This window comes from Semicossyphus pulcher, unplaced genomic scaffold (assembly GCF_022749685.1).
Source record: "Semicossyphus pulcher isolate SPU_LCO1_2020_fin unplaced genomic scaffold, fSemPul1.0.p SCAF_1, whole genome shotgun sequence".
Taxonomy (NCBI): Eukaryota; Metazoa; Chordata; class Actinopteri; order Labriformes; family Labridae; genus Semicossyphus; species Semicossyphus pulcher.
This window is the reverse complement of record NW_027211603.1, coordinates 20202869-20214970: the sequence shown is the minus strand read 5'-3', so window position 1 is coordinate 20214970 and position 12102 is coordinate 20202869. Positions and strand designations below refer to the sequence as shown.

At 42.8% G+C, this 12102-nt stretch overlaps 1 protein-coding gene across 2 annotated transcripts in view; it reads right to left on the bottom strand.

Annotated features, from left to right (window-relative positions):
• Nucleotides 1-335: 335 nt before the first annotated feature.
• Nucleotides 336-12102, bottom strand: part of LOC138588172 (SH2 domain-containing adapter protein F-like) — a 97013-nt gene continuing 85246 nt past the window's right edge. For both annotated transcript variants that reach the window (XM_069658082.1, XM_069658092.1), the window contains one exon: nucleotides 336-4685. In XM_069658082.1, coding sequence (XP_069514183.1) covers nucleotides 4499-4685 — 187 coding nt within the window. In that variant the 3' untranslated portion in view covers nucleotides 336-4498. The remainder of the gene's footprint in view (nucleotides 4686-12102) is intronic.

The window sequence follows — 12102 nt, the reverse complement described above, 5'->3', positions numbered from 1 at the left end:
TTTTATATAGAAAAGGGCCAGGGACCCTCATTCTCCTGTATGAAATATGAATGCACAAGCTTCAGGTGGATGCACACACAGTAAAGCACATAGTGCCGGGACGAACAGGACTGTGCTATAAAGTGGATCAATACAAGACAACAAGTGCTGTAGTACTGGCTTGATAATAGCTCCGGCATTCTGTCCTTGACTCAAACAATGGTCGCTCTTCACCGTCTATCGAAGGGCTTCACCATGGAAACAGGCGAGGGCGAAGACAGGAAGTGGCTTTGCTGTTGCTAAACAATATTTGTTTGTTGGTACAAAACAGCAGGAAAAGAAAGATCACAGGAACATTCTCATAAACCCAATTTTATTTATTTTGAACCTCGATGCCTCTATGTCCCCATACAATACATTCAGTATATACATTTGGCCATGAGGGACTGTACAGAGATATGTTATAGTAGTGCATACATACGTGGCACGAAAATGTACACAAAGGAAACTCATACATGCCACTTTACCACAGTAAAGTGAAACACAAGATACACACACGGGGCAAGTCAATGGCTGATGGTTGCTCACACCATTACACGCGCACACTCACACAAACACTGTTTCATGCATGCACAACTGTCCTACACACACATACACACTCTTTAAGACACTTCTGAGGGAGGAGCGGGTTCTCAGAATAGAAACATACGAACCTTAAGTGTTTGTCTGCTGATTGCAGCCGATCCCTCCCCCCCTGCCTCCCCCGTATTCTCATCTTCCCTTTCTCCAAAGCTAAGGCCTCTCTCTCTAGGCAGTGCGGCCATCATACGCAGGCTCTTCCCTTTAGTAGAGTAATACTCATCAGCAGCAGTAACTAAATAAAGAGCCTCTACCGTCAACATTTGATCTCTGAAACAGGGAACATTTTTCAAACATCACACACACGTATATTTAACTTGCATTTCTTCTTAGGATATCTTCTCTCCAGGAAACACATAGGTCCACTTCGACAGCACACTACTCCTTAATAAAGCTGCAGAGGCTGCCTCATTACACGGACAGACACCCTCATATGGCATTCTCATCTGATGACAGCATCATCTGTCTGCTCACTTACTGCACCGCCAAAATAAAAGTCTGTTTGCATCTCACTTTCTGCTTTCTACTGATCAGGTCGCTCTGCTGATTACGTCTCCTCCTGGTGGACTTTTTGTACCATCACGTTTAGCATAAACATTTGGTGGAGGCACACACTCCAATCATTTCCCTTCAATGACTGCAGTTTAGAGTTGCATAGCACACAGCAGGGATAAAGTCAAAGCCAAAATGTGTTTGGCTTTGTATATACAGTGGTCATGCTCGCGTTCTAGTGTTAGGAATTTAATCTTGGACCAAAGCCCTCTCTAATTTTCCATATTTATTTGATCTGCTCATTAAACCAGAAAATGTAGCAACTCATAAGGATTCACTGAAGAGACTATACAAACATTAGAGACTCATTAGACTCAGTTCATGGTGTGGATACTGCTAGCAAAGCAGCTTTTTCTTGCTGTAGTTGGTCAGCAGTATTATACGCTTTTTTGGGCTAGAATATTAGTGGGGCTCATGGATTATAGGAAGTAGATGTAGCCTCTGGTTTCCAAAGTCCAGCACATAGCGATAAAGGACTTCCTGCCAAACCTTCCTTTTACATGTACTTCAGCATTGCTTACAGTCTGACTTGCAGCTTGACAAGCGAGAATGGAGTTGAAGTTGAGATAGGACATCTATCAGCTACACTTGCATGCAGATATCCATTTACAGAGATTCATAAAAAGCTAAATCATCATCAGATTGATGCTAAAATATGGTCACTTCTACGTCCATAAAGATGGTAACAACCAAAATACTGAGCTTGATGCTCAAACGGCCACTTCTTTCATAAAGTCTAAGGTATGATTCATTGACTGTATAAAAAGATGGACGACATGACAGCTCCCTAAAAGTGAAGCCAAAACATCTCTAGCGCCCCCTGCTGACTGGCTGCAGTGTAGCTCATAAAGCCCGCCCCCTCCATGTTAACAGATGGGACATGAGTCAAACTATAAAACCAAAATACACGCCAGATAAATGTTTTTCAAACAAGGTTTCTGTCATTATAGCTAGTTATTATCATGCTGATTTTTCTTTCATTTTTCTGACAAGTTTATTTTTAATTAGTTATTTGCTGCTGTCAAAAGGATGATTGACAGCTCTGTTGACAAATCCGGCTCCTGCAGCCGATCTGTTCCTGATTAGCAGAGTTGAGGAGGAATGGAGAGAGGAAACGTAACTAAGACAGTCACTACAGTCATTGAAGTTTACATATCTGTGAACGTCTGCTTCAGACCAACACAAGAAGCTGTTCTGCTCTTAGAAATTCTGGTGTGCAGCATCTTTGCTGTTTTTTTCCCCCGTAAGTTAAGTGTGTGTTTTGGTTGGCGGAAGTGGCTACGGCGGCTCAGCATGCCGATCTCTACTACGCAGCTCTAGCTCTAAATGACGTCACCATCGCAAGATGGCAGCGCCTATCACAGGGGCTGTTTTGGCATCAATTTCGTACAATGGGAGCAGATGGAGACACATCGTTCTTCTGTATATACAGTCATTGGTCTGTTAAAATGAACTGCAGAGAGCAGGCCACAAGTCAAACATGACATTCTTATGAGTTGCTGAAATCTAATGTGGTTAATGAGTGAAAACAAGAAAAATGACAATTAGTGAGTCACAAGGCTGAATTCTAGTTTCTTGAGTTCAGGGGGAAAAAAGAAGTTGCTGACAACCAAAGAGGTTCAAACGAGGGCTGTCACCAGTTTGTACCAGCAAGGTAAAAAAAACACAAGAACTCAGAAAGTCTGTGCACGAATACACAAGCATACTGTACACACCCACACACATTCACACATGCATGCACATCTGGTAGTAAAGGGACGATGATAGAGAGATTGTAATGCAACGGTGTGTTATTAATCCAGTTGGAACAGGCTGCGCTGTGATTGGTCCGGTGGGAAATTGCGATCGTCTCTCACGCGAGGCTCCACAATCCCGTTGGTCAGGAGAACGCCATGACCCGTGACCCAGAGTCAGGCCACCGAGGCAAACGTGCACGTAGCAGAACTCGAAACAACAAAAATGCAAAGCACCACAGTTAAAGAGGCCGGAGTAGTCCCAAACATCACGATCACATCGGCACGGAACAATGAGGGCGCGGGGGCCGGCGGGCCATCACAGAGGAGTAACACATCAGTAATAATTACCCCAGAATAAATTACAGTCACAGAACAATCGTTAAAAGCAGAACTGGAAATCAGCTGATCTAGCGGACTGATTTGACCCATGCATTATAAGGCATTAACCAAACATTTGTTACTGACATCACACAGTATCATATTAGTGACTATACATACAATTGCTGATCTGGAAAATCTGCTTGTTTTCATAAAAAAAATCTTGGATTAACTGTATTCAAAAAAACATATTCCTTAAACCAATGACGCCATTGTGAGGGAATTGGGAATGTCGAAGGGAAGACAGATCGATGTCTGCAATCCCATTGTACCTATTGATCTGCAGATGGGCGAATGAAATTGATTTTCTGAGGTAGACAATGCAGGCATATTTCATTCACCCGATGCAAAGCCATTCTAAGCGGGGGTAGCGGGGCTAATTTGGTCCATTTGGACAGGCTCTGGTCTCCAGCCTCAGCCAATTGTACTGTGTCAGACGGGTTGACCCATCCATCATGCTCGGCTGCCTGTCTCACCACGATGGTACTTACACTGTCATTGGTGTGATACACCCACTCAGTGATGGATAGCAGACAGCATGCACTATGACAAGATAGAGAGATCAGTGTGCGCGGCTCACAGGCCTGTTATTTCCACACAGCTGGGGACACGCCGCTCATACCGGGCCAGTTTATTCAATATCCCGGCCACAGGATGGGGCCCATGTGGACAATATCCCTCAACATGCCTCATAAATGTCGCTTCCCTTACACAACTCTTACAATCTTCAAGCCCCCTCGCAAACTATTACAGCATCAACAGAGCCTAACCAAATGAGCAAAACAAACTTGGGGAAAAGGTACAATAGTTTTATGATAAACTGTACACCCATGTGACAAATGTAACAACGCTGTACCTTTCTTTGTCTTTGAGTGTTAAGTGCTAGGGGAAACCAGGTCCAGAATCAATGAAATGATGTCCATTAGAGAGTCAGTCTGTGATGTAATGAAGTGGCTGTCTGTCATAAATAAAATAAAATAATAAAGACTTCTGCAACATCGAGTCTGTTTGTATAACAAAGTTTGCAGTCGGCCTTCAGAACAGATCGGGAATCTGTCGGCCAGTGAGGTGAGTCAGGATCAGCAGTTTTGGGATGCAACTGTTCATTTTCCCATGAGCCCACTGGGCTGTGTCCAGCGGGACAGCAAGCGTGGAGCCACAGGGTGACCCAGTGAGTGCTGCAGGGGCTGACCGCCTGCAGGTGACTCAGAGCACTATAGTGTCCTGATGGCTACAGGGTACAGCAGGGACATGTGTTCGGCACCCTTGATGGGCAGCTTGCGACTGGAGTAGAAGTTGATGATCTCAGGCACGCTGTCGAAGGGGCAGCTGTTCTGGCCCAGGATGTACTTGTTCTCCTTCGTCCGCGACAGCTTCATGTGCATGAAGCCCTGGCTGCTCCTGGAGAGAGAAAGAGACAGAAAAGAGAGACAGAAAACATGTTGTTAGCATTTTAGCATGCTTTTTATATTAGGTTTTGTTCATATGTACATTTTTCTAGAGAATAAAAAAGCTATGATGGGCCAGTGGGAGAAATACTAATGCACATGTGCACAACACGGAAGCAACCCCAGAAGCTAAGAAATATGTAATGGCTTTTCTTCCTTTGCAATTTTAATTAAATGAATGGGTGCCATCTGGACTCTATAATCATGCTAGCACGATCATAATGACAATGCTAACACGCACATTGTTCAGCAGGTTGAATTCTCACTATGTCACCATCTTCCTAGATGTTCCCAGAGCTATGTCGCTAACATGGTAAAAACACTAATGTGAAGAGAGATTGTAAGGAGCCTGAATAGATGGAAAACTCAAAACACATAACCTCTCCCTGACATTCTCGTCACCATTCACTCCCGCAGTAGTTGCTCCCTGCAGAATGCGACAATCTTCTGAAAGCTGGATTAGCTTTGCTAACTTTGGAGCTGTCTGGGGAGGAGACTAAAAGGCAGGTTGCTTAAGGTGCTGTGTTTCACATGCGGCGCATAAGGATGAGGCTAATGAACCCCCAGGATAAATCACTTAAGCTACAGCAATAAATGCACAGCAAATTAAAAGCTCCCTGTGTGTTCTTGGGAGCCTTGGATCAATACATTTTACAGCTTGCCGGTAATCTTCTGCTTTAAAATAGAAAAAGCTTTTTTTTTTTCTGGAGTTAAGTGATGCAAAGGTGAGCTTTAGCGAGCAGCTGATACAAAACTAATGGTCCATATATGCTGCTGAAAATATACTGGTTTGGTTATTTGTCTTTACTCAAGTACATTAGCATAACAGCTTTTTTCAATCAACAGCTAATGCTTGGAGCAAGTTATGATTGCTGTACGCGCTCAAGTGCTTTGTACTCACTTGCGGCACTTTGCGTTATGGCCTGTCATCAACCCTAATGTGCAATATTTTCTTAGCTCACTAAACATCCACCTAATCTTACTTAACAACAAAAGTTCTTATATACCTCTAATGTGAAAGTTAAGAAAGAAAACAGGAAAGAAAAGAGAAGCAAGTTTCCTATTTACCTGTTCTGTTTTAAGCACTCAAACACATTATGTAAGCATGAGAGCTGCAGACCTATTGACTCGTAGGTGTTATCTGCACTGTGCATTCTGTTTATTTCAAAGATTTCTGTTGCCTAGGACTCTCATGAGGACTATGTTCATAAAGGATAAGTGTGTATACGGTGTTAAACAGAACAGATAGTAATCATTCCATCAACAAACTAGCATATGGGAATATCTTTCTGACATAAGTACCAGCTCTGTTTTGGTAAGATACGGTGAAACAGGGTGGTCAAGAGTGTTTACAAGTGAGGTTTACAACATGCATCACATGCCACGCTCCTCTTTTCCATCTATATCTGTTTGACTCATTATTAAATAGGTTCATGAGAAGTTCGGCAGAGAAGCAACCCAAATGATCAGACTCCAATTCCAACTGAATATTTGTGTATATATGCCCATTATCTGTGAGGAACACGAGCAAGAACCGGGCCCTTAGGCACCTTAAACATAAAGCTAGTCCATTTTTTATTTATCTCCTAATTGCATGTGTAAATCCTGCCGATGTGTCCTCTCCCTGATGCACAGGGAGAAGCCGGCACAGAGATAACACTGAAGTTGGGGGGGAAGAAGCTAAGAATGTACAGGGTTCAATTTAGGGACATGCATCAGGAAAAAGAGTGTATTTAAAGCGATAAATGTTGATCCGTCCTGTGAGATGATGTTCTATTATTACACAGGAGACCAAGCCTTTTATAATGGTAGTGTTATAATTGTGGTTAGTACAGAGAATTAGATGCAGCAGTTCAGGAAGTTTAGAAAGCGTACATGGAGAATATTTAAAATATTTCAGTGCTTAGATATTTTTTATAGGCAAGCTGAGGTGGAAAGCTGCAGGCGGCTTGCTGAGCCATTAAACTGATGTAAACACAACTATCAGATGTCTCCCTTACTGCACCTCTGGCCACAATATTTGAGCATTAACAGGTTCATCATGATTCGAGGAGAGAGGGACACATTTCCCTTGCCCACAGGTCTCTACGGTTCCACCAATCTGTGAGGGCGGCCGGGAGAGCTCATATTAAAATAACTCGTGCATTTGAAGAGTCTTCATATGGAGCGCTGGGAGCTGGGCGTTAGGTTACACAGTGCCACACTTAAAAAGCCAAACACATCAATAGCATCACTTTTAGATTTTCCCAACTGACTTTCCAGCATGTGCTCAGGGCTGCGTATCGTGTTACAGTCCTGCAGAGACAGAAAGAAGGACGGCAGGGCTGTTAAATAAATATGGGGCTATTTCTGTGGCGTTATCATATTCCTGTGTTTGTTGTCTAATCAGGATTCATCTCACCGGGGAGGTCTGCTGTCCTGTTTATTGAGGTTTATGACTTTGATTTGTACCCTGTAGTCGTCAGAGCAGGAACAGCATGACAGCAATCACAGCTTATCTCCACCTTCAGCATATTGGACTGCTCCGTGAATGATGCTCTCGCTGTTATGAATCCATGGCACCAGAAAAAGGAAAAGTAATCCGGCAAAAGATAATGATCCTGGGTGAAAGCGATGACCTTATTAAGCATCAGGACATCAGATATCCTGTTATTTCATATGAGCACAGACTGAATGAGCCTACCTGGGATGAGCACGACCATTCTGTTATGAACAACCGATACAAAAACACAAGTAGACAGTACTTTGCATAAGTAATGACCCCCCTTGAACTTTGTAATATGTTCTCATGTTACAACTGCAAATAAAAATTGATTTTATTGGGGTTGTATGTTAATGGACCAACACAAAACAGGCCATCATTTGGAAGTGTGTGTGTGCGTGGGGGGTTTTACATGGTGTTAAAAATGATATAAGAAAAGGTTTTATGCTGTTAAACCCCCGAGCTGAGATCAGGTGAAACCAGATGCCCTCTGGCTACCTTGTGCATTCAGCCATTGTCTGTTTTTTGGACTCCTTTTGCTTGTTAATCAAACTGTGAAAAGCGCAAAAAAAGTCTTTTCAATTCAAGGATGTAAGACTGTAAAATGTGGAACAATATTGTAAGGGAAGCAGGCTCAGACGTTTAAGAAGCAAAGCATGTCCTCTAAATCCAATCTGGTTGATGGAACGTGTAACACACTGAACTATTAGGATTAGATGGCTGCAAAAAATCAGATTTAAAATTGCAGTCATTTGTCTCATCCAGCTGCATAAAAGAAACGGGATCTTTTCACTACAAAAATCATCAAAAAGACAACATAAAAGCATGATGTGTCTTTGGAAGAGGAGGTAAATTGCAGGTGCTTTTTGTCGCTTTCAATTGGCTATTATGTCCCCCTTTGTCTGTGTTCAGGCATCAAACAGATTGTGAGAGAGAGGGGAATATTTTTCCAACAGAATCTCTCTGCTCTGCCAGAGGACACACGCTGTGCAGAGCTCTCTAGTGAGATGAGAAACAGGATGACACTATGCTCTGAGAGACTTGAGAAGGGTTTAATATGTTTCAAACACCTAAAAGGGTTTCTCTCCGCAGAGGGGAAACATAGACAGTGGAGGGCTGCAGGGGGAGGAGCAGGTGAACAGAAAAAAGGGGGTTAGGAGGGCAAAACAGACAGAAAATGCTTTCTGTCAGGCTGGAGGACTCTCGAGGATGGAGGTCTCAGCAACGTCTGTCTTTATCAATAATGCAATACACATACGTGCCACCTCATGGCCTTATACATTTTTCAGCAACCTCAGACATGGAGGATCTTCACCTTGGGTTTTCACTCATTTTCAGTGGCAGCTGGAGAGACGGGCTCCCGCGAGGAGGGTGAACTCAGAGTTAACCCTGCCTGCAGTACGATGGCACCTGTCATTCGCATGACTCCGCCTGCCGACTGTTTTCTAGGCTTAATATAATGGACGCCAAAAAGATGACATTCTGTGACACTCGGGAGCTGAGTCACACAAATACGCACGTGCCTCGACTTTTTTCATCTGCAGTTGCTTTCAACTATTCAGCGAATAAATACCGTCAATATTGAACTGTTATGCTATATAAAGAACACAATACCACTCCAAGAAAAGGGGAAACAATCTAAGCTGTTTGAATTGTTGTGCAGGAATTAATCTTTTAGCCATGCTGTCGACTTTTTACTCTACTTTTGGACATTAAATACTTCCTAACTTGTCAGTGTGCTGCCATTGAGAAAGAAGTGAACCTGCTCTCAAACCCTTCTCTATTGATTTTTAACTAATACAGGAGGGTGTGCAGTTGAAGCTTGATGAAATCCAATGCAATGTTACTCTCTGAGGCTGCAGTCAGACTGCTACAGGGGCTCGAGAAGTCCAGATATCAACAGAAGAGGTCCACGCTCTTTGTAGCGTACTTCATATCCCCACAACAAGACAACAATCCTTCAACACAAGGTTTTCCCCTCGTCAATGCTTACTGTATCAACTGTGAGGGTCGCCCCTGGCATAAGCAAAGGAAGAGTTTGCTTTGGTTCACCGGGGCAACCCAGAATCCCATTCTGCATAGGGCCCCAAAAAGCTTGAGGCCAGCCCTGCAGGCCTCCACTTGACAGAGAGGGGAAATGTACCTCTGCTGGTTTCAATGAATCACAGAGAATAGACAACTTTGCAGAAGCAACAGCCACATAATCCTACTTTAAGTGTGACAAACAGGCATTATGGGTGTCACAGAGCTTTTGCCTTTAGGTCAGATAGATAGGCATAGTCAAGTACCATAGTCTGAATTTATCAGCTTAAATATTATGGGCATTAAACTGGCACTGCAAAGCTTCCCTGTACTTTACAAGCTAACACCCATTTCCTACCGAAATTTAGCGTGTTGACGCAGGTTTTTCAGACCTAGGAAGACCTGCTTATAAATGCTGATTGTCTCTTTTTCCATTGCCAGTGAAGTATACTCCTGTCTCTTTTCTGCAGCGTCACCGTCTGACGTCACAAACGCGCTGGAAACAGGGTCAGTGAACAGTGAAGATGTTACGGTGGTTAGGTCTTTATTGTATCTATTACTCATTCAGTCTGTTTATCAAACTTGGCGCAGACAAATTTGGAACGACGTTCGAGCGCCGCTTGGATGTAGACATGAGGAATTTGTAGCTGAGATGAGGAGGAGTCGCAGAAGTTACTGACGGAGCATAGCATTGCGCTGGAAAGGGGGCGGAGAGATTAGAGTGTCAACACAGGTTTTGTGTTCCCATCAATGCAGATCGGAGCCGAGGCGATAATTACCCCAGTCTACTGCAGAGTCATTTGACCAGAGTCAGAATGCTGATTGTAACCTTTCCAATTAAGCAAAAAAGGCGAGTGTAAGTGGGTTTTTTGACCAGTGGGAAAACAGCTGAAGTTGCTCATTAGAAAAACACTTAACTAACTGTACTCCTCTTTCATCTTCTCTAAGAGTGCTGCTCATTCCTGAGGGTCAGCTGGACAGATTTGAGATGAGAACTGTGAGTCCATTACTTAACCAAAACAGTTAAAGCATTTTTAACCACACCCACACACACACAAAAAGAAAAAAAAACGTTGGATAAAATACCTTGCTCTTACTTTTGTAAGTTTTAAGTTTAACATGTGCTCAGTGTTTCAGCACATTTCCAGTTTCTCTTAGTCTCCCTCCCAAAAAACTTTGTTCCTTCAATTTATCGAGCCATCTGTGATTTCATTTAGAGAGGCAAAACCCAGACATTAGATAATCTTCTTTTCACCCAAAAAATAATGAGATTAGTGTCGTAATTATCATTTTTTAGCTTCGCGAAAATTCATAATTATAGGTCCATGCTCCAGATTTGCTTATCAGACGTGCATTTATCATATTCACTCCCTGCAATGTCATTCAGTACATCATCACCATCACACTGAAGCACTTGTTTGTTCCAACTAAAGTGGAGATATGGGTCCAGACCACTTAAGGCTTTCTTTCTTATCTCTTACATGTCTGTTTTAAGATGAACATTTAGGTCAGAAAAAGGCATCAGATGGATCCTGATCATCTGTATTTCTGAAACAAATATTTTTTACAGTAATATACTTTGACAGTTGTTTTTATATGAATCTTTTTATTACTTTTTTTTATTTGATCTTGACCAGGACTCCCTGCCAGAAGAGATACTTTATCTAATGAGACTTTCTGTTGATAATAAACATTAACATCATTTTAACTCTTTTCTCAGAAACTTTGTATTCCAGAAGATATAAAGAAAGTTTCTTACACTACTTACTTTTGATGTAGTACTCAGATGTAAGTTCTCAACAAGTCACACAACCTTTTAGTGTCTTTGATTTGTCAGTGAGCCAGTGTAGCAGGTCGGCAGCGCAGCAGGTAGTAGGTAGTTTTTTTTTATACATCCGTAAGACAGAAAAAGAAGCAGTCACACAAGCGTAAGCCGATGATCAGTCACTGAGACGGGAAGTCAGACAGGCAGTCAGCTACAGTAGCATGAAGGCAACTGGAGCAATGGAAAGCATACTGTTTCCCTGCCAAGATATATAAGCCTCCAGCAAGATGAGCTCTGTGTAATAACAAAGGCTAATCAATGTCTCTTAGCGTATTAAATTTTCATCTCATCTGCAGGTCGTCAGGGAGTTACGGAAGATTTCTGTAAATGTCATACAGTTGAGCCTGCCTTGAGATGAAAAATAGACTGCCTATGGAGGAAATGTGAGGAGACCATTTGTCAACAAAGATTTTTAAGCTGATGGCTCCGGCACATTCACCAAATCTGACACTGGCAGGTTTTCAGAGAGCTACAAATTACTGATTTTGATTGACAGTGTCGCTATGGCATCCGTTACTTACAACTGGTGGTGAAAATCATTAAACCAAACCCACAAAAGACGCACGTCCCAGTCAGAAGAACTGGATGTGACTGCACTACACGCCTTTAAGCTTAATGTAACCCTTACAAAATGTCAGGCTGGATTAAACCAATCAGAGTGGTTCCTTTGAACCCTCTGCTGGACACAGAAGGGGTCAGAGGTCGCTGATGAAGGGCACTATTAACTGAGTTGTGGGCTCATCAGAAAATCAAGGAGCTGACAGTGTCTGCAGGGTGAGCAGGAGGAGGCGGAGGACAAGGGACGGGAAGGATGTAGGCGGGAGATAGAGGTCAGGAAGGTGAAAGTTATTACCATAATGAAAGGCAGAGTCAGCAGACTATCAGGGCACAGGTAGACAAGGACCTGTGTGAGCAGGACAGTAGATTTGACCACTGTAGCTGCGACAGTGCTTGTTTTTGGTGTGTGTGTTTGTGCACAGATACAAGTGTATCTAATTGCAGTGTTTGTAACTTGTAATTTAGGAGAAGAGAGTGTTGTTC